This window comes from Balaenoptera musculus, chromosome 7, assembly GCF_009873245.2.
Source record: "Balaenoptera musculus isolate JJ_BM4_2016_0621 chromosome 7, mBalMus1.pri.v3, whole genome shotgun sequence".
NCBI lineage: Eukaryota > Metazoa > Chordata > Mammalia > Artiodactyla > Balaenopteridae > Balaenoptera > Balaenoptera musculus.
The window spans coordinates 51,908,253-51,931,788 of NC_045791.1; the positions used below are offsets into that span (position 1 = coordinate 51,908,253).

General features: G+C 39.5%; 1 protein-coding gene across 1 annotated transcript in view; it reads left to right on the plus strand.

The window, feature by feature from the left end:
• MYO3B (myosin IIIB) overlaps positions 1–23,536 on the plus strand; it is a 375,922-nt gene that overhangs the window by 203,800 nt on the left and 148,586 nt on the right. The window contains 1 exon segment of the mRNA XM_036857648.1: positions 18,149–18,228. Within this exon segment, the coding sequence (XP_036713543.1) occupies positions 18,149–18,228 (80 nt within the window).

Here is a 23,536-nt window from a genome sequence, read left to right on the forward strand (position 1 = left end):
TACTCGAGGCACAGCAGAGAACCACAAAGCTTTCTGTAGGTGTGACCCTGGGAGGCTGGCAGATTCCCTCACTAGCTGAGGATTCCTCCCAGCACCAGCCCAGAGTGGGTGAGAGTCAGATTCTTGTCTCAGGAACAGAGCAAATGACACCAAGGGTTACTCAGAAATAGTGGAAATAGCAAATGTTAATCACATGGGCTCCTCATCTCCAACAACCTACCATCAGAGCTGTGCAATTCAGTACTTTGGGCTACCCAGCTGTGCAGTTGTGCCTCATGCAACCATCTTGTCTACTTGGGAAGACTGTAAGCTTCATGAGAACAAAGACCATGTCTTCTATTTCATTTATATACAGAAAATACAGTCACGACTGTTCATAGTACTTCACTGCTCCATGCCATTACACATGTTAATTCTGCTCTGAGATTACTTCTGTCCCCCGCTCCCACCCTCATCACCACACCTTCCATCCCTGCCCCTTCCCTGCCTCCTAATCCTTTTTTCTTCCTCCAAAACTCAGCCCTAGCATCACCTCCTCCAGGAAGTTCTTGGTCTGGGTTGGGTGAAATCCCTGGCGCCACTGGGGTGTAAGTTCCATGAGGACAGGATTTTGTCCATTCAGTAGGATCCTCTTTCTAGCTCCTGGAGAGGTGCCTGGCATGTACGAGGTGCTCAGGAGAGTCTGTCTTTTCAGGCAGGGAGTGTACTTTGTGAACGGAATTTCCTTGTGGTCTTGAGAGCACTTGAAATGTATTTGGGTCATCCTGATTTATGGTGCTGGCTGGGAGCCCACCAGCATGAGAGATTTATTTCAACAAGTTGTGAAATCCAGAGCTCCACCTGGAACTCCATATTCTGAATCTGGAGAGACACGCGTGAAGCCCTATTAGGACTCAGATGCCAGAGAAGCGCAGATAGAATCGCAGGTACATCTCTAACATTTGAGATTGATTGCCGGCCCCCTTCCTGGTGGATTGGACAGGGTGCGCTTTCCCAGAAGCAAACAGCACATGCACGTGCTGTAAGTACTTTGCTGGGAAGCACGAGATCCATGTACTTGCTCAGAAACGTGGGGACCCTGGGGACTCTGGGTGCCCGTGTGGTCACACTCCCTTCTATTACTGCCACAGCCAACTGGGAGGACCAGCCAAGAGACCTCTGCTGCCTCTGTGGGGTTCCATGGGGAGCAGTGTCCCCCTTCTGCCCTTTGACAGGCTGGAGCGGAAGGCAGAGGGTCCTGGCAACTGCTGGGCCGTCCGGGGAGAAACTGCACACCTTCCCGCATCTCCCTTTGTTAACGGTTTTCAGCCCTTGTCTAGAAGAATTTTTGATTTTCTTTGCTAGGCTTGTTGAGGACAAAGTGTATGTGTGGTGTGGTTGTGAGGCAAGAGATCATCTCTTGAAATTCTTGCTTTGATATGTTTTTTCGAATCCCTGAATGCCTGTAGGTTTTGAGTTTGTATTCTCCAGGGGCTGGGTTTTATTTTGCTTATTTGTCTTTTGATTCAAATGTAAGAAGCTTAAATGTTTCTTTCCTTTTAAAACGTCTACCTGCAGTTTCTTCCACCCAGTCAACTGTGGTGGAATAAAGAGCCCTGGCCTATAAGTCAGGAGACAGGCTGAGTTTGACCTGGGTTGGTACTTTGCACCCAACGGGTTTAATTCAGTTTTCTGAACTAGCTTCCCATCTGCAAAGTGAGGGCTTTGCGTGAAGAAGAACCTCTCAAGTAGAAGGAAGCTTAAGGTCAAACAGACCAACCTCTAGTAATCCCTAGGCCAAACTTTCAGTCTGGAGTTACTGTGGTTTCAAAGCTCTCACTGGCTCTCTGTCATTCATTGGTCTATTGCACCATGCTGTCCAGTGTGATATAAAATGTTCTATTCATCACATTTTCAAAAGTAAAAAGAAGCAGGTTGTCTTAGACCATTGGGCTGCTATAACACAATACCACAGACTGGGTGGCAATAAACAACAGAAATTTATTTCTCACCGTTCTGGAGGCTGGGAAGTTCAAGATCAAGGCACCAACAGATTTGATGCCTGGTGAGGGACCATTTCCTGGTCCATAGTTGGCTGTCTTTTCACTGTGTCCTCAGATGGCAGAAGGGTCAAGGGAGCTCTCAGGGGTCTCTTTTATTAGGACACTAATCCCATTGATAAGGGCTCTGCCTTTATGAATCAGTTAACTCCCAAAGGCCTTACCTCCGAATACCATCACATTGGGGGTTAGGATTTAGCATATGAATTTGTAGGGGGTGGGGAACACAAACATTTCGTCTACAGCACAGACAACATTAATTTTACTAATATATCTTTACTCAACATATCAAAAATATTATCATTCAACAAGTAATCAGTATAAAAATTATTGAGATATCTTACCTTTTTTCTTTTTTTAAACTAAGTCTTTGAAATCTGGTGTGTATTTTTTACTTACAGCACATCTAGTTCGGACTAACCACATTTCATGTGTTCTGCAGCTACCACGTTGAATAACGTGGTGGCTACAGAGAATCGCTGCCCTAGCCACAGATGTGCCTCATTCCTGCTCTCAAAGAGAATTGCAGAAATGCCAAAGAGCCCTTCTTGCTGGTCCTTCCAAAAAAAATAAATTCTTGTTTCTTCATAAAATAATATTTTACTGCATTCAGACTTCAGCCTATTTCCCAGTATGTGAGAAAAGTCAGTGTTCTGGATTTGCAGAGTTCCAGCACAAGCTTGTTGAAAGTTCCCTTGGCTCTCTTTGCAGAGATAGAAAGGTCCCATATCATCAGTATCAAGAGCAATGTTTTCCCAAGTGTGTTTCATGAAGCTCTAGGTTTGTGGGATGTGATGAAGTGTGAGGTAAAGAAGAGATTTCCATGGTCAAAAAGCATGGGGAATACTAGGTATGAAATTCCATAAGCATCTTTACTGCAGAAATACCAAGAGATGGCTCTCCTGTACAGGGCTTCTGAAACCAGTAAGATGCTTTTTTGCGAAAAGCATCTTGAGGGTCAAGAGTCAAATGGGACTTACTGAGGCATTGCTGATCAGAACATTTTCTCCCTGAGTCTTTCTTTTCCAGGGCAGCCTTCCAGTATGGATCTTAAATCCATTTCCAAAAGTTCTTCATGCTTTCCTAGCTCTAGGGACCCTGTTGCTGCTGTGTCCTTGAAAGACAAAAACTAAAATAACCTTCACTAATGAGTTGTAATAATGGCTCTAATATTGGGAAAGTATCTGTTATGAATTAGATCCACTATCTTTCCTCAACACATTTTAATACTTTTTTCATAGCTCCTAAATGTGACAGTGAATGTACATTTTATTTTTAAGCAGCAGTACAATTGAGGGCCATTTTATTTTATTTCTTTAATGATCTTGTCAAGTACAACAAATATGGCAGCTTTGATTTTTCAAATGGTCAGAAATGCAAGAAAAACAAATTCTGCTTCTCTCGCCAGAATCCTTCTTATTCATAGAGAAGAAATATGTTCCCATTTAAGATGAAAGGTTCTTTGCATTTATTTCATAGCTCATATTGAGGAAAAGTCTCAAGGCCATTTACGGTTTATTAATTCATCCCACTACAAAATCTCTTTATCATGGGGCTTTCAGGTCATCCTCCCCCCTTCCCCACCTTACTAAAAGGTAACTCCAGGCACTTCAAATAAAGTGAATTAGAAACAAAGCCATCATAATTATAATCTCTCTACTTAGAAATGGATCACAACTTAATGCTTTTTTCCCCAGGAATTTGGGTCATGTTAATAAAAACTATTTTTCTCTTTAGAACACAAGACCAGCTTCTAACAGTCTGGTCCATATGTTAGAAGCATATAAAAGTTAATCATTTTGCTCTGGTGCCAGCGTGTTGTGTGCGAAGAGAAGCTGTAAACCACAGCTGTGAGGAGTAACAATTGTGAACTTTACTGGCTCGCACATGTGAGATGTCAGTAAACTAAATAAAATGTCACTTAACTTTACTGGAGAGTTGGAAGTGGGAGAGGAGGGCTAAGATTTTATTAAGGTTTGCATTTAGTAGAGTGGTTCCATTCTTTACGTTTCACAAGGATAGTTCAAGTTACACAAAACCCAGATCAACTGTTTTCCAGATGATTAGGTTTGGCTTAGCCACAAGGTTAGTGATTGCTGGGTAATCAATGGGAACTGTGTGCTGTTCACCTGGTTTGGTATGTAAATGACTAAAAAATTCAGACATCATCTAAAATCAGTTGGGTTCAATCAGTTTGATCAGGCAGCAGTCCTCTCAGTTACTCAGTGGTTTCCTTTGAATGTGGCCAGAAACCCTGAAACAACCACAGAATCTTTAATTAGGCCATCCTAGTTGATGGGCCCTCTCAACATCACTGCTCAGTGCTCTGCACAGCAGATATCTGACCTTGGGCTGTAGGCTTGTGTACTTTTTGCCGCCATTTCCTTTCTTGGTGAACTGGGGACGCGGCTCACAGTGTTGTATTAAATAATTCATTCTATACACAGCATAGTATCTACTACATTGTAAACATTCAATAAATGTTAGTATTTAAGTATTGTTAACTCTTTGCTGATCTGGAGCAGAGGGACAAATATAGGGCAAAATAAGTGGATTTCTACATGTATTTCCTTATCTCTGATGAATTGTTTTAAAAGACAGTAGATAATATTATACAGTACTGTGGGTTCTCCTCCCTCCCTCCTTTCTTCCTTCCTTCCTTCCTTCTTTCCTTCCTTCCTTCCTTCCTCCATCTCTTTCTTTTGAGAGTTTGTGATTTCTTTGTTTTAAAAATAGTACCTTAAGAATATAGACAGGAAAGAATAAATTACACCCTCAAACCTTAAATCTTCAGTTTATTTACTTTCTTTTCTAGTCATCCAATCCAACATTTAATGAGTTCTAGGCAATAGAAAATTGGATAGTCTATAAAACTCTGATTAACCAAAACCCCTAATTAATAACATTTTATAAATCTCAAAATACATGCTGAAGAGAAGGTCACTAACCTGAGTCAAGTGATTTAGCTTAAACTAAAACTCCGTGGCCAACTAGGACCTCTAGGGGCTCCACGTGGCTCTAATCAAATCCCCTAGACCAGCAACATCTACATCTCCACTCGCCACTGAAACTCTGTTAACTATAAATTTAACGGGAACACTTTATTCCCAAAACTCAATAAACATTCATCCAGCCTTCTGGATGATGAAACCCAGATACTTAGAAGGCAAGTAACTCATTCAAGCCCTCCTAACAAGTAAGTGACAGAGCTGAGACAAACCCCAGGTGGTTCGACCCTAGAACTCACAATCTTAACCACTTCACCTCTGCAATCCAGGCCTCAAATAGCTTGAGCAAAGATTCTGAAATATGAAGGGAGAGTGGTATGGCCAGAGACCAGCAAAAAGTTTAGGGTACGTGGAGGGAAGTGAGGTGAGCTGGGGCTTGCTCCTAGAAGGGCATTGGATGTCATGTTAAATAAAATTTAATGCCACACAATTTATTCCTTCACTCATTCATTCACATATATTTATTGAGTGCCTACTATGTGCTAGGTTAATTAGGCTAAACACTAGCTATAAAGTGGTAGATAGAATGGACTTAGTGCCTGCCCTAATGGAGCTTAGACTCCAGTGAAGAGTCACAGACACAGTGTTAATTAGCTTCATGGGTAGCTTTCAGTGTCACATCAAGGAACATCTAGGCATTCTCTAGAAATATTTAAATCCTAAATCTATTTCATTCAGGCTTATTACTCATCCATGGTGCTATTGAATACACTAACTCTGTAGAATGGTTCACAGTCAATTGCTATTTCTTTGGAATAATGAGCCATAGCGTTCTTGGATGACTGAAAGAAGAATCTGTGATACTGAAGTTTTCCAAGAGATGGTAGATGTGATCCATCTATAGAAGGCAAGGATCTACTGTATCTAAAATAGATAACTAATAAGGACCTACTGTATAGCACAGGGAATTCTACTCAATATTCTGTAATAACCTATATGGGAAAAGAATCAGAAAAAGAATGGAGATATATATATATATCTCCATTCTATATATATATATATAACTGATTCACTTTGCTGTACATCTAAAACTAACACAACATTGTAAGTCAACTATACTCCAATAAAAATTTTTTTTAAAAAGAAGGCAAGGGTAGAAATCATCTTAAATGTTGTTCTGGTACATTGGAGCATCTTCAATAAACGTTTTTTTTTTTTCAGCATCTACTATATGTAGGGCACTTCACAAATCTTCTAGCAGGTGCTAAAGAAATATTTTTTGAATTAATGAATGGGAATAGAAATTCTTAGTGCCTAACTTCAGAGACCATGTGACCTATATAAGGAAACAAAGCATTTCTAAAGATAAATACCAATAGAAGGTAAAATATTTGCATTGATTTAAAAGGACTCAAAAGGGCTCAGACACAAGTACACTAAATAACTGCAGCCTCTAGAATTAGCACAGAATTGTGATGCTTGTAGAGTTCCTTCATCAGAGGAATCTTTTTTGTTGGCCTTTATTCTCAATAGGGTCTATTCTTTAAAAGAAAAATCAGTAATTAATTGCATCCCAAGTCTGCAGGATAAGACTTTAATTTAGGAAGATTTGGAAGTCAAGCAGTTATTCTGGATGCTATGCCACAATTCTATAAAGCCAAGTTCTCAAAAAAGCAATGTCTGTACTTACGAAATGAAACTTACATTAACTGCATCCTTCAACACCATGACATATATCAGGTTCAGTAGAATAATCTTTCTGGTCAATGCCATTTTATGAACTAGTAAAAACAAACAAATCTGAGAGAGAGAGAAAGAAGAGAAGAGAGAAAAGAGAGAAATATGTGGGTGTGTTTGTGTCCAAGAAAACCTGTGGCAGTGTAGCTCAGATGTGAGTCATGCTGGCCAGTTAGGCATGTTATATAAGCTTTGCTTCTTATAGAGTGTTGCATTTCTCAGTATGCCTGTCCTTTTTCTCTGGATTCTTAAGCTGCTACATTTTTTCTCAAAGATATACACCTGAATGTTCAGACTAGGTCCTTTAAAAAGGCGCTAGGTGATATGAAACAGTCATTCCTTGAAAGAAAGCAAAAGAATTGGTAAGTGGGAAAATTATACTTGGATACCTACAGATCAAAAGTTAACCTTGAATGCTTTCAGAGTCTCAATCAAAAAAAAGGTTTATATAAGTGATGATTGCATTCATATTAGCACCCAGCTTTTCAAAATGACTGATATTTGCTAATATGCAAACTGAAAGAATCGTAATTTTTTTATTAAGAGAATACATATTATGAAGATGTTGAAGGTGTTGGTGCAGAAAGAATTCAGCAAGAGGCAGAGTGACAGGTAAGGAAGGAGTTTATTAGTATAGGACGCTTGTGAGAGATACGAGCAGGCAGGCAAGGAAGGGAGTGCCACCCCAAGAACTTAGTGGGCTACAGTTTTATAATCAAAGGAAAAGTGGGGAGTGGGAAAAGACCACCTTTTTTTTTTCATTCTTGAGTAGACTTCAGGCTTCCATCATCAGCTCTTCCTCCACGTCGGGCAGGGGAGTATTTTGTCCCTACATGGTCAGACTGGGACTGTCATGGCACTATGGAAATTGCCCAGAAGTCACTAATATATACTAAAATATGGTAAATCATCTCAGGTTTTAGTATAATGTCATCTTTCCCTATAATTTTGTTTTTAGTGCATGCAGAGGAGCATGTCCTAGGAATCATTAACTTACCTCACTGGGCAGGATGTGGGTCTCACACCTCCATTGTCATATTGTTTGGGGGCATGTCTCATGCTTCTGTTGCATGGTTTTGTTGCTAAGCAAGCCCGCTTGGTTTAGCTGTTTAGCAAGCCTGCTTTCTTGAGTGATCATTAACTTACAGGGGTCTCCTATATTTTTTCTCTACTTACAATCCGCTAGTGGGATTAACTATTTAATCACCTACTTTGTTCCTTTACTCTGTCCCTATCACCTTGAATTACTTAATCTTAAAAACATTGTTGGTGGGGAGCAAAAAACTATACCTCTGTCCCCTCGCTCATGTGCTAAGGAAGAAGAGTGATATACAAATTAGAGATCTGAATAAGCTTACTTTAGTCACAATAGCAAGGGAAGGAGGAGGAGTAACTAGAAAGAGATGACAGAAACCGAGCCGTTGTTAGCTGCTCATGGCGAGCAGCTGTGAAGAGAACATTGGCAAATTAAATATCCAGGCCTCCATCAAATCATTACTTAGGCTTCCTCCGTTTATCTAAGCCACATTGTCGTCACCGTCCTCCCCCCTTCCATTGCCTGCCAAACTGTGAAGAAATAACACATCATGCAGATTTTAGTTTTATCCTCTTTATTTTGTTCTTATTTTCTCCACCTCAGCAATCTCTTAAAATGTATTTCACAGCCTTAGATAGACCTTCAGACCTGAATGGAAACCCAACACTATTCAACCTTTTTTACTCCAGTTTGCATCCACAGATATTACTCTTACTCATGTGCTTGGTCAGCTTGATGTTGCTTTTTTATTTAAAAAAAAAAAAAAAGACTCTAGGTTTTAGAACAGTTTTAGGTTCTCAGCAAAATTGAGAGGAAAGTACAGAGATTTCCCATATACCCTTTGCCACTACACTTGCACAGCTTCCCCCATTATTATCATCCCCCACCAGAGTGGTACATTTGTTACAGTTGATGAATCTACATTGACACATCATCATCACTCCAAATCCATTATGGTTTACATTATGGTTCACTCTTGGTGTTGTACGTTCTGTGGGATTGGACAAAGGTATAATGACATATTCATCATTATAGGGTCATACAGAGTATTTTCACTATCCGTAAAATCTTCTGTGCCTTGCCTATTCATCTCTTCTCTGGATCCATGATCTTTTTATTATCTCCATTGTTTTGCCTTTTCCAGTTGGAATAATACAGTATGTAGCCTTTTCAGATGACTTTTTTCACTTAGTAATATACATTTAAGGTTCTTCCATGTCTTTTCATGATTTCATAGCTCATTTTTTTAGCACTAAATAATCCATTGTCTGGATATAACTCAATTTATTTATCTATTCACCTACTGACATCTTGGTTGCTTCCAATTTTTGGCAACAGGGATTTCTGTGTGGACATGTTTTCAACTCCTTTGGGTAAATACCAAGGAGTGTGATTGCTGGATCATATGTCAGAGTATGTTTATTTTTGTAAGAAACCACCAAACTGTCTTCCAAAGTGGCTGCACCATTTTGCACTGCCATCAGCAATGAATAAGAGTTCCTGTTGCTCCACATCCTTGGCAGCATTTGACGATGTCAGTGTTCTGGATGTTGGCTATTTTAATAGGTGTGTAATGGTATCTCGTTGTTTTAATTTGCATTTCTGTGATGATATAATGTGGAGCATCTTTTCATGTGGTTATTTGCCATCTGTGTATCTTCTTTGGTGAGGTGTCTGTTAAAGTATTTGGCCCATTTTAAAATCAGGTTGTTTGTTTTCTAACTGTTGAATTTCAAGAGTTCTTTGTGTATTTTGGATAATAGTCCATTATCAGATGTGCCTTTTGCAATTTTTTTCCCTGATGTTGCTTTTCATACAATATTGTTTACTACCCTGACCAGCTCTCTAATCTACAGCCTAGGTAAAGTTCTCACATGTCCTGGCCACAGATGTCACACAGTCTTTTTTTGGTACTAGGTCAACATTACACTGTTCCTTGTAGTTCCCTCTCGCAAGAGTCCACCCCTCTTACACTACATTGCCGGACATTGATCTAGATGCAGCTGCATAGCACAGAGGGTTTGTTTCATGGATGCCATGGCAAAATGCACATGAGTGGAGGACCACTAATCTACTCAAACTTCTCATTTGATGTGTAACACAGGTGAGTCATAGAGAGAAGTGATCTGAAGTCAATGGCAGGCCTGGGATAAGAATTCAGGTTTCTCAACTTTAAGTCTAGTGTTCTTTTCATTGCTTCTAGGCTAAAGAGGGAGAACTAAAGAAGCACTTATAATTCCAAGCACTCAGTCATCATTCTGCAAAATGTGAAGTTAACAGCCTCTTGTTTCTGAAGCCCTGTGTGGCTTTCTCAGTCTTAATTGAAAACACAAGGAAACATATAATGTTACGCTTTACACAGGGAAATCTATAACTGACCCACCATGAATAGATAAGGTATGTTGAGCAGAGCTTTTAGGAAGAGATTTTTTTATCTGTAGTAATCAGTTTATTCTCTCTTGCCTTGGCATTTTATTTAGGATTCTAGTCTTGGACTATGGAATGTGAGTTCCCTGTGTTGCAACAACCTGACCCATATGAGATTTTACTCAGGACTGTGGTCCCATTAACACTTGTAGTAACTAACAGGTATGAGTCCTCTAGCGGCTTGTATCCAAACCATTCACCTTTGGCCACACAGTTGGATGAGTATCTATCTAAAGGCCACTGGAAGAGCAAAATTAGCTACGCTTTTGTGCATGGTCCCACCAGTAGCTTATGATGTCTTAATAAAGCCTTCCTTTTCCATGTTTTTGCCCTCCAAAAATTTTTTACAAAAGGGTAACTTCTACTCAGTTTTCAGAGTTTCTCCTGTGACTGCTGTTTCTTAAAAATAATCAGCCTGAAATAATAATACTATCAAAGAGGTATATTTTGGGGTGACAAATTCTGCTCCCCTTCATATGTAAACATTTCACCTGAGTGAAGTAATACATTTATCCATCCATGAAGAAATTAGATCAGGATTAGTTGTCAGAGAAGAATAGTAACCTGAAGGTTTGGAACATAGACAGGGAAAGTCTGCTGGGAAGATTTCCAGGGTAGGGCAAGGAAATAGGGAGAATTAGTTGTTGGGGTACGGAAGAGACACAGCATTAAAGCCATGTTGCACCTTCGGAAGTGGGAATAGGAATGTGAAAAGCCGTGTGGGGGACCTTGAATATATCCTTTGCCTAAATTACAGTTTTGTCCAGGACTAGCCATGATTGGATTAGAAACTGCTCTGCTGTGTATGGATGTCGCTCTGAGACTGGAATAAGCAATCCTTACGTGTCAGTGATACGTGGGTGCTGGCAGATATGCGTGTGTGGATTTCATTTTTTTCTCAATGGGTTAAGTCTTCGTGGATAGATATCAACAGTCTAGGCTCCAGCACTTTTGTGAACACGTCATGTCACTTGGCAGCTGTGTTATTTCCAAGTAAACTCCAAGCAAAACATGAGGGGAAGGCAGACAATACCCAGGGCTTTTTCAAAACTAGCTCTATCTTTATTAAGATAGGCTGAACTGGCAACTTCCACCAATGTGGCAATAAAATGCAGGAAGCAGAGAGCCTCAGCTCCACTATTGACTGGGTTAAGAAGGGGAAGCCTGATTGCCTCCTTGACACATTCTGATGATTTGGTACAGTTGTTTGCTGTATGACATCCTGTTTATGAGTTTTCAAGTTCAAAGAGCAAAAGAGTTATTATTTTTTCTTCAACTCTACAATTTTGAAATCTCTGGGCCACAAATCTTTAAAGATGTAGTTCCAATTTTAAATGAAAAAAAAACAAATCAGTGAAAACCTTGGTTTGGCTTCCTTCAAACAGATAGTCTAGAGGTGTTCACTGTGCAGAAATTCCTTAAATTTCCAGACAAATATCAATTAAAAGTAGATACAGAAAAGAGGAAGAGGTTTCTTTTGGACATTGAATTTCCCATATACGTGGTAAAGGCTAGGTTGTGCATTCAGAAAAGAGCATTTGCTATATGTGCGTATCTTTCTTCATTAGAACAGCCTGGAGGACAGGCTGATCTCCTATTTCTTCCCTCCACAAAACTACAGCCCCTTCTATATATATAAAATTTATCCATGTTCTTTTCTTGGGAAGTTAAGTGGGCTGGGAGCTCTTCCACCTCCCCCCTGCCCATTTATTGATATTAACACTCAAAGCCATAGATAAATGCCAGGAGAGAAAGTGAAAACTGTAGAACAAAATCTAACATTACACTTTCTTTCTTGGCCTCCTACAGCTGTGTCATATTTTTTGTCACTATTTTAAGTTACCTCAATGTATCAAATCTAAAACAAGTCTTTGTTATATAGATTTAGGATAGATCAGTATCTAAGTGTTTTTTTTAAACATACAAAATACTATAGTATGTTTTATACAACTACTAAATTTAACCCCTTGCATTTTAATTGGGTACAGTGTTGTTAACTGAAATTAGAGCATTTCATTCACTGCAAGTATCACCCCATCATAGGTCTGTCCCAAGGTGACTCCCTAACCATCACTCACACTGCCTGTTGATTAGACAAAGTGGAGTTCATTGCTCACCGCATTAAGGGAGACCACCACCTCTCAAAGCTTTGGTAGTGTCTTGGAGAAGGAAAGGCAGGGTCAGAATTTGTTGAGAGATCAAGTTTGATTTAAGGTGGGTCTTTCTAAGTGAGAGGGCATGATTAGGATTGTGTAAAGATCACACACAATACAACCAGTCCATGATTGGCGGAAACAACAAGGTGAGGCTTTTAAAACAAGGGATTCATAGAATCATAGGGCTTAAACCGTCTTTGGACATTTTCCATTAAAGAGTTAATGGGTCTTGGGTCTTTTGGGCAGTTCTTGTAATGAACAGTCAAACCATGAACAGTCTAGACAGGAGACTCCTGGAAGAAGAAATTCATGCTAATGGAGACTGGAATAACATAAGGTCATTCTCATGTAGACAGGAAGGTGTGATTTTGGTGTTCAGTATCCAAGCTTACTGTAGGGTACAACATTCTAGTTCTCAGGTCTCCTCAGAAAATCTGGTAACAGAATCTCTGAAGCACTGGATGTTTTCTTTGCAGCTCCTTTTGAGTAGCATTTGACACAAGCCTTTTACTTTTCAGAGTTGCTTTGCAGTCGTTTATTAGCCTGTTTCTTGTGTTACAGAAAATTTCCCAATCAAATGCCCACCAGCAGTTACCACCAGAACCCTGCAACCAATCTTTTAATCCCAGAGGGGGCAGCAGAGGGAAGTCAAGTTCCAAGCATGATTATTTAAAACAGCAACCCATCATCTTGGGCAATTCTTAAGAGGCAACTGAAATCATGGGTGCTGGGTGCTTTCCAAGAGCTGAAAATCCTCTGAAGCAGGCAGGAAATTGCCATCTTTTAAAAGTTTCAGCTCTGTCTTCAGACCACTTGTCTCTTTCCCTTTAAGTTGGAAGCAGGGAAATTATGTGGGATCATTGCAAGCTCCTTTTTAGAGTCTTTCCTAACCCAGTTCCCACGTAGGATATAAATTCCATCCAAAGCCTCTGACTTCCGTTTTCGCTCCCCAGCACATGTCAGGCAGTCACAGGAGGGTGCTCTGGGGCAATGAGGCATCCTTAGCCAAAGAGGCTGTCTGGGGGGTGAAGCAACGAGGATGCTTAACATTTGAAAGAAGTGCGAACACTGTATTTACATTTAAATTAAAATGGAAACTTCTTATAGGTAATGTTTCTGAAAGGTGTGTGTGGCACATCTGCCGAGGTCTATTGTTTATTCATGCTGTAAATCCTTTGAAATGTGTTAAAATGCTTCCCACTCATTATAAAGCTCCTGCCACCCCTGGATTACGACTTTGATGTCACCAATCCTGCTTCAAAGGGTTCTTTCTGGGCTATTAATCACAGTTTAGCCTCTGAAGATATCGCCAGAGAAAACATTTGGACATCTTTGTGCTAGACTTGCTAAAAACTTTGAAATCTTGAGTGTCTTGCAAATGCACAAATTGCAGCATTTCCTTTCATTGACAACTTTTTATTTTGCTACAGGATCAAATGACATTTTAGGTAAAAATGCAAACAGATCTCTTGGTTTGGGAGGTTAGGGATGAGAGAGGAGATGAAGGGTGGGTGGTGAGGAAGGGAGATGGGAGTCTGAGCAGGCCATTCAGACCCTTCAAAGGCAAAATGTGGTAGGAATTAAAGTGGCCAAGACACGGAGGTTCAAAATGGAGTTGCCTTATCATTTTTTCTTATCTTTATTTTTTGACAAACCAGTGTTCACAGTAGCAAATTAGTGAGATTCTCTGTTCTTCTCTTACCTTCTACTCTCTGAGACCTATGTGAACTGTTCAAGCAAATCATCATCATCATCGATGCTAGTAACACGAAGTGAGCACTTACCTTGTACCAGCTGTGTGTTGACAGTGCTTTTCGTGAATTATTTCATCCAGTGCCCATAAACAGCTCTGAGGATTAGGTAGTAAGTACTGTCTTCATGTTGTAGACAAAGAAACTAAAGCTCTGAGATGTTAATTAACTTGTTCAAGGTCAGCCCCTATGACTCAGAGGCTGTCCCCGCTGCCTAACTATCTCTCTCTTCATCAGCTGTTTCAATGGGGGTGGTCAGGTTCCTCCCTTCAGGCTGAGGGACCCATACTGACAGATCTGCTCATCAGTCTGTACCTTAAATCCTGGCGGTAGTGTTCTCTATTGCCCACCTTCTCTTTCAGGAAAACTCCCAGCATCTTTTTTTCTTCCTTATTTGTCTCTTTCAGTGACTGGTAAGCCCTAATTGGAGACTTTTTGTGGTAAAAGCTTATAACTTGAAATCTACCGTCTTAACAGACTTTTAAGTATACAGTATGATACCGTTTACTGTGTGCACACTGATGTACAGCAGATCTCGAGAAATTTTTCGTCTTGTATGACTGAAACTCTGTACCCATTGAACAATAGCTCCCCATTTCCCTCTCCCCCCAGCCCCTGGCAACTACCTTCTCCTCCTTGCTTTTATGAGTTTGACTGCTTTTGGTACCTCATATAAGAAGAATCTAACAGTATTTGTCCTTCTGTGACTGGCTTATTTCACTTTGCATAATGTCCTCCTGGTTCATCCGTGTTGCCCCAAATGGCATGATTTCCTTCTTTTTTAAAGGCTGAATAAATATTCCATTATATGTACATGCCACGTTTTCTCTATCCATTCACCCTTTGATGAATATTTAGCTGTTTCCACTGCTTGGCTATTGTGAATAATGCTGCAGTGAACATGGGAATGCAAATATCTCTTCAAGATTCTGTTTTCAGTTCTTTTGGATAAGTACCCAGAGGTGGGGTCACTGGATCATATGGCAGTTCTAGTTTTAATTTTTTGAAGAACCTCCATACTATTTTCCGTAGCAGCTGTACCATTTTATATTCCCACCAACAGTGCACAAGGGTTCCAGTTTCTCCACATCCTCACCAACACTTGTTATTTTTTGTTGCTGGTGGTGGTGTTTTTTATGTGGGGGAGGGAAAATAATTTTCCCTCTACACTTCTAGGTTCTTAGCTGAGACACCCCTGTAATAAAAAGACAGATTTAATGGGAGAAAAACAAACAGAAATTTAATAACATGTATACCTCCTGTATACATGGGAGATATCCAGGGAAAACTGACTAAACTCCCTGAAATGGCCCAAGCCACCAACTTAAACATTATATCTAGCTAAAGACAAAAGACGTTGGGGAGTGGCGAGGCTGGTTATGGGAGTTGACTAGGAAAAGCACAGTAAACAAGGGTAAGGTTGTTATGCAAATTTAAGTTGGTGCCTTCTCCATTGATAAGAGTTTCTAGAGGTTTAGAGTCATCTCTTTCTGGTACAGAGAGGGAGACACCTTTACATATGGAGATTCCCCTTGTAAATTTTTCTTACAAAAGGGTGATTTCTGCTCAGTTTTCAGAGCTTCACGTGTGTCTGCATTTTTTAAAAAATAACCAGCTTAGAGTAATCAGTATGTCAAAGGGGCGTATTTTGCTCCTCTTCATTTATAATGGCCACCCTAACAAGTGTGAGGTGATATCTCATTGTGGCTTTGATTTGCACTTTCCTGACTGTTAGTGAAATTGAGCATCTTTTCATATACCTGCGGGCCATTTGTATGTCATCTCTGGAGAAATGTCTATTCAAGTTCTTTGCCCATTTTTTAATCAGCTTATTTTATTTTATTTTTTGCTGTTGAGTTGAGGAGTTCCTTATATATTTTGGAAATTAACCTCTTATCAAATATATGGTTTGCAAATATTTTCTCCCATCTCTGGGTTGTTTTTCCCCCCTGTTGATGGTATCCTTTGCTTTGCAGAAACTTTTAGTTTGATACAGTCCCAATTGTCTGTTTTTGCTTTTGTTGCCTGTGCTTTTGGTGTCCTATCCGAGAAATAATTGTCAAGACCAGTGTTAGGAAGATTTCCCCCTATGTTTTTTTTCTAGGAGTTTTATAGTTTCTGGTCTTACATTTAAGTCTTTAATCCAGTATGAGTTGATTTTCCAGTATGATGTAAGATAGGGTTTCAGTTTCATTCTTTGGAATGTAGATGTCCCGTATTCCCAACACCATTTATTGAAGAGATAATCCTTTCCCCATTGTGTAATCTTGGCACCCATGTCAAAGATTATTTGACCATATGTGCATGGGTCTATTTCTGGGCTCTCTATTCTGTTCCATTGGTCTGTATGTTTATCTTCAGGTCAGTACTGTTTTGCCATATTGTTTTGATTACTATAGCTTTATAATATATTTTGAAATCAGGAAATGTAAGGTCTTCAGCTTTTGCTTTTCTTCTCAAGATTGTCTTGGAGTCCTTTGTGGTTCTATATGAATTTTAGGATTGTTTTTTCTATTTCTCCAGAAATGCCATTGAGATTTTGATGGGGATTGCACTGAATCTGTAGATCTCTTTGGGTAGCATGGACATTCTAACAATATTAAGTCTTCTAATCAATGAACACAGTGAAGGGTAACAGAATATGCCACCCCAAAATATGCCACTTTGGCATTAAAATTATTTTAAGCTGAAGGCAACTGAGAAGAAGCAGATACAAGAAAAGCCTCTCTCCCTTCCCCCTATTTGCCCAAAAGAAGGGCATACATTTGTAAAAATATGCCCCCTCTCCTCTCTACCAGAAAGCACATAAATTAATCACCAGAGACAACTCTAGACGCTTATCAACTCAAAGACAGCACCAGAGGAATCTATATAACGAATTAGCCCTTATCTTCCATTAGCTTCCCAATATATTTACCTTCCCACAGTTTCCCACCCCTAGAAACTCAAAGTTCTTTTCCTTTGTGTTGTCACTTCTTTATAAATTATTGTTCTTTTGTTAAGATGTTATGTAAGCCCAAGTTCTAACCACCCCTTTGAGTTACTCATCACTAAATACTCCTGTGTATATGTGTGATACATGCGTTAATAAACTTCTGATTGTTTTTCTCTTGTTACTCTGTCTTCTGGCAGTCTAATTTTTAGGGCCTCAGCCAGTGAACCTAAGATGAGTAGAGGAAAAGGATTTTTTTCCTCCCCCACAATGGAATTGCTTTCCTTTTACTTTTGTCTTCTTTAGTTTCTTTCAGGAACGTTTTATAGTTTTCAGTATACAAGTTTTCGCCTCCTTGGTTAAGTTTACTTCCTAGTATTTTATTCTTTTTGATGCTATTGTAAATGGAATTGTTTTCTTAACTTCCTTTTCAGATTTTCATTGTTAGTATATAGAAATGCAACTGATTCTTTTATCTGTTGATTTTATATCCTACAACTTTGTTGAATTCATTTGTTAGTTCTGTTAGGGGTATGTGTGTGTGTGTGTGTGTGTGTGTGTGTGTGTGTGTGTGTGATCTTTAGGGTTTTCTACATATAAGATAATGTCACCTATGAACAGAGATAATTTTACTTCTTCCTTTTCAATTTGGATGCTTTTATTTCTATTTCTCGCCTAACTGATCTAGCTAGGACTGCCAGTACTGTGTTGAATAGAAGTGGTGAGAGTGGACATTCTTGCCTTGTTCCTAATCTTAGAGAAAAACTTTCAGTTTTTCACTGTTGAGTACATGATTTGTGGGCTTTTCATATATGGCCCTTTTATGTTGTAGTAATTTCCTTCTATTCCTAGTTTAAGTGAATTTGAGACCTTTTGTCCTTTCTTATTTGCTTATTAAACTAATATATATTCAAATTATATTACAAATTATTTATAACTTATAATTATTATAATTTATTTCCAATTTATATCATTGAAATTTCAAATTTTTCCAAATTTTTCAAATTCAGAGCAGATCATTTAGAACATTCTGAAAAATACAAAGGCACAAAGAGAAAAATTACTCATCATACTATTGTTTCACTTTTCCTTTGCCTTAACTTCTTTGTCTTTTTTGCTCAGGTAACTTGGCCCAGACAAGAGCCAGGATAACAGCAGCCACAAGATCTTTGCCTCCGCATTTCAGTGCCGGGAGACCCAAGGTAAGTAGTATGTTTGTACTCAAAATACTGTGGACGACAAGATGTTCCCACCCTAGGGATTATCCTAGGTGGGCAGCATTAGTTTCCTTTATCTAGCCCACTACCTGGGCAGTCTGGAAGAGAGATTGAAGGGATTTAGGAATCAGGGGTTAGGAAATTTGAAACAACACCATGGAATCCTTTGCAATCCTGTGTCAGGGAAAAAAAACTTTTCCTCTACCCTTTTAAGTTCAGTATTTGGGGGAATGTGAATTAAACTGACATATTAGCAAGAGAAAAAACAATGCTTTAATCATATACATACAGTAGTTCACCAAATAAGTGACTCAAAGGGCCAGTTAGATTTTGGGGCTTATATACCATCTTAGTAGGAGATGAAGAGAGGAAGAAGGACATTTCTGGGACAACAAATGACTTTTGGGTGAAATAAATGGTCCTTTAGGAGAATAGATGGGAGGTATAACAGTTTTATGACAATGTCTATTTAGGCAATTTCTTATCCCAGTGCTCACTTCTCATCTCTGGTGATAGGAGTCAGTCTTCTCTGATTGCAAAGCTCCCCTCTCAGAGGGGATTTGAGGCAGTTGAATTCTTTTGGGAGGCTTTGCTTTTAGGCAGATAAGGGGAGTTCCAAAAAGCTTCTTCTTGCAACTGTTGATTCTTACATGTCTTCAGTTCAAAATAATCCTTATGCCACTGTGGCATATCTAGACCCCTTCACCTGATTTTCAGAAACATCACTTAAGATACAGAACAATGACACTTGAAAATTGTTGACACTTGAAAATAAAGTCCATCTAGGAAGAGATAAAGCACTTTTCCTTGAAGCCATCACCATCCTACAGAGGAGGATAACAAAAGGAGTCAGCAGGGAGGAAAGAAACCAAACCCTTTCCTATTTCTCTGCTTTGCTCTCTGAAAAATGAGCGGTGCACTTGTCCATGCAAAAGGGGTGCTAGAAGGGTTCCTAAATATCCCGCTGTAAAATATTTTTATCTCTTCCATCCTTCCTGATAATGCTTAGCACAAATCTCAAGGACTGGCTGGTTAATGTTCATTGTATATACTAATACTAACACCAAGAAACAATAATCTTAAAGGTGATGGAGTAATAAACAGGTCACATCTCTGAATTTTCTTACCTTTCTGTTTACATTGCATATTAAATAATTCATTTAATAAAGAATGATCAATACAGCTGCACATAATACCATTGACTATTACCCCCAAATTGATAGAGATGTACATATCTATACTTACTCCCTCTGGGAATAAAAGACCTGCACATAAAAAGGGATTCAGATCATCTTTGGTAACAATAATTTTACACCCACATTGTTAATACAATCTTGTGGAATATTCTGCTTTTCAACCTTGTGAATTTGTGGCAAGATGTTAGGGCTATTTAACATGAGTTATATGGGCCCCTCAATGAGATTTACAGAGAAGTTTCAGTGGTTATGAGAGCCTCTTGATATTACATGTAAAATGTTGTTTGTGTTAAATACAGTTGATTCTCATTATTCACAAGACTTATGTTCTGTAAAGTTACTGTGAACACTGAATCAACAAATCCTGAGCATTGCTCCCAGAGGAAATACATGGTTAGGTTCCTGCAAGCCTCTGGTTACAACACTTTTGTCAACTGATTAATACATAATCTTGTATTATGTGTGTTTCTATTTAAAGACACTTTATTTAATACAATTGACCCTTGAACAACATGGGGGTCGGGGCACCAACTCTCCACACAGTTGAAAATCCACATATAACTTTATAGAGGGCTGTCTGTATCCACGGTTCCACAGATGCAGATCCAACCAACTATGGATCGTGTAGTAGTACTGTATTTACCATTGAAAAGTATATGTGTGTAAGTACATCCATGCGGTTTGAACCTGTGTTGCTCAGGTCAGCTAGATACTTCTTACAAATAATTAATTATATGTAGTATTGCTTTGTATAAAACAATATTTCAAGTACAGTATTTGTATCATTGAACTCAAGGCCAATGGCACTATAATAACTCATGCCTTGAACAAAGCTAATCTAACACACAAATGTTCTCCAACAGGCACATGACAGCCTCCTTACACTTAGGAACACTAGACAGCACTTCAGCACTATGATTAGGGGCTATTTTATTTTTATTTATTTATTTATTTATTATAAATTTATTTTTTATTTTTATTTTTGGCTGCTTTGGGTCTTTGTTGCTGTGCATGGGCTTTCTCTGCTTGTGGTGAGCGGGGGCTACTCTTCGTTGCAGTGCACGGGCTTCTCATTGCGGTGGCTTCTCTTGTTGTGGAGCAGGGGCTCTAGGCACATGGGCTTCAGTAGTTGTGGCACGCAGGCTCAGTAGTTGTGGCACGCGAGCTCTAGAGCGCAGGCGCAGTAATTGTGGCGCACGGGCTTAGTTGCTCCGCGGCATGTGGGATCTTCCCGGGCCAGGGCTCGAACCCATGTCCCCGGCGTTGGCAGGCAGATTCTTAACTGCTGCGCCACCGGGGAAGCCCCAGGCGCTATTTTAAACAATAAAATCACCAGCCAAAAGCACAAAAATGCGGCACAAAAATCGTGGCACTTAAATAGACCTTGAAAAGGACACTTGTTTACAGCATGAGAGCTGGAACAAGAAGACAGAGTGTCACCTTGTTCAACCTCAGCTGGAAGCATGCACATCAGGTATCAAAGTTTCCACTGCTCTACATGTCTGCAAATGACCGTGAAAGCGTGTGAGCACTGATTGATTTGGAGATTACAAATACATTTCAGCAAGTAGGCAAATTTACAAATACAGCATCCACAAATAATGAGGATCAACTGTATATGTGTTTTTTTGCAGTCATTGGCTTCCACCAGATTCTAAAAAGGATCGTGACACGTTCCTTTCAAAAAGATGAAAGACTCCTGTGTAATATTCTCTGTCAACTCATATTCCCCTCCTTTCCTCAGTTTGATTTTTTGACTGCTGGACTCTGCCAGGACCTGTCCCCCTGCCTTCCACATTCGGTATCAGCATGTTGTTATCTCCCTCCCTGCCCTGCCTACATGAGAAGTGTGCCCTCGAGTGTGTGGAGTATATTTACATCACTATAATAAATATAGGTGAGATGAAAATGACTAGAGATTTATTGTCCCTAGGAAAGAATATGAGCTGAAAGTTCTAATTAAGGCATCAGAAAATATGAAGGGTAACAACAGCAATAAAAAAACTCCATCAGTTCCTCTCTGCCTTCTCCAAGATGAAATAGCAGAGGTGGCCTTGCAGAAAGCTGACCTCCACCACATTCAGCACCCTCACACTGGGCCGGTGTCGAGGCCAGCCTTGCTTCCTCATTCAGTGCTGTGGAGACTTTTGAGGGGAGTGATGCCATAGGGACTGTTTCCTTGAGAGAGGGATGGATCACTTGATAGCAGTAAGAGTTCTTGACCAAAGGCCTTGTCAAGAACCTAAATATAAATACTTCTGAGGTTTTGGGATGCAGATAGTAGGTACTTACGGAGACCAAGGGGGAAAAGAAATCCTTCAGTTTTTCATTTATTGCTGAGATCTAGATGGTTTGTGAGACTTTTTGGAGTCTGTGTCTTTATCCTAAAGTAAATTTAGTTGACAGATGAGGCAAATCTTTTTAATAATACCATGCTTTCAGACCGATTCTATAAGTTGTAACAAACCACATAGAAAGGCAGTATGTAATGTTTAAGGAGTAGGTTTTGGAATCAGAACTGGGTTCAGATCTAGGCATGGCCAGTTACTAGCTGCAGGACTCTGGGAAATTTACCTAAAATCTTTGAGCCTTAACTTCTTTATATGTAGAATAGGAGTGATAATAGTGTTTACCTCATAGGGTCCTTTTGAGAATTCATTGACATAGTGTAGGCAAAGTGTTTAGCATAGTGATTTCACATCGGAAACAGTAAATGTTTTATTACTCACATTTTGATAACCATCTAAAATTCCATGTGTGTAGTCCATATGTATACAGAAGCTTGCTCATTTCCTGTGGGCTTGGGGTCTGTACCACAATTTGTAAAGCTTACTCATGACTACTTTGAAGGCTAACCAGCACCGCTCACAAGGAATGGGGTAGGACATTTGTCACGTGGGCAAACAACAAGCTTGCTTAGCTCCAGTTGGCTTACACTGTTGTAGCAATTGGTGGTGTAGAAGAAGGGTATACTGGGTTAGAAAGACAATGTTTTTATCCAAAATATCAGTTCTACTGATCATTTTGAAATTGTTTTCATTGGAAATATTTTCTCTGCCAATAAATAAAAAGATGTCCTTGCTGTGTTGCATGGGAGCTAGTACTCACCTTATTCCATGGAACAAAACCCTGCATCCTTAGTACTGATCACTAAGCTAAGACTGAATCAAACACGGTAATGAAGGAAGGGGAACTGACTGGCCTCTTGTGTGTGTGCAAGGCAGTGGTTTTTAAATAACACAGACTTTGGGAAGTTAACTAAGAAGTCCAAGTCCATACAGCTATTAAGCGGAGGAGCCAGAATTTGAAGCAGGTGTGTCCAGTTCCAAACCCTGTGCCCTGTAGCACATACCCCCTGAGCCTAGGAAGCCTTTCCTGTCTCTTTTCCTCCTATCTGAGGTAAAAACTTATAAGATGCTATGGAGAGGGCTGGTTTTTTGTTGTGAGATCCCCACCTTTGGAAAGAACTATTTGTTAGATGATGACCTCAATAGAACCTACTTTCTGGATTGTTTCTAAGAGACTTTTTTTTTTTTTAATTAAATGAGGCTACCATTAACTAAATTAGTTCAGAAAGACAAGCTCTTAGGTTAGACAACAACCTTCTCGTCTCTTTTTTTTTTTTTTTTTCGAGTTTTTTTGAATTCTGTGGAGTTCATGGCAGGCCCAGTGCAGACAGAGGTCTCCTACTTTGATAGGAAAAGAGAGGCAACTTCTGGTATGTCCCTTGTCCGAAGTGAAATTCCCTCTTTTAGATCTACTCCGTGCACAGGAGAGCTTCATGACTATGCAAATATGCAAGAGACCCTTGACCAACCCAAGACCTTTCCAAATTCTTAAATTAGAAGGTACCCCAATAGTATATTATTTATTCTTTAAAATATAGTACTAAATATGTAGGTGATGAACTGTAGACAAGCATTAACATTTCTAAGTTATATATAACACAGAATAGGTTTTTACTTACTTTACAAGAGTTACTCTGTATGTGAGTATAAGGACGGAGCTAAAGTCGTGCTGGGTGGCTACAGGAGCCCACCAGCCCTATAACTTGGATTGCAAATTGGTGCTTCGTTCTGTATTTTTCCAGTTTGCTG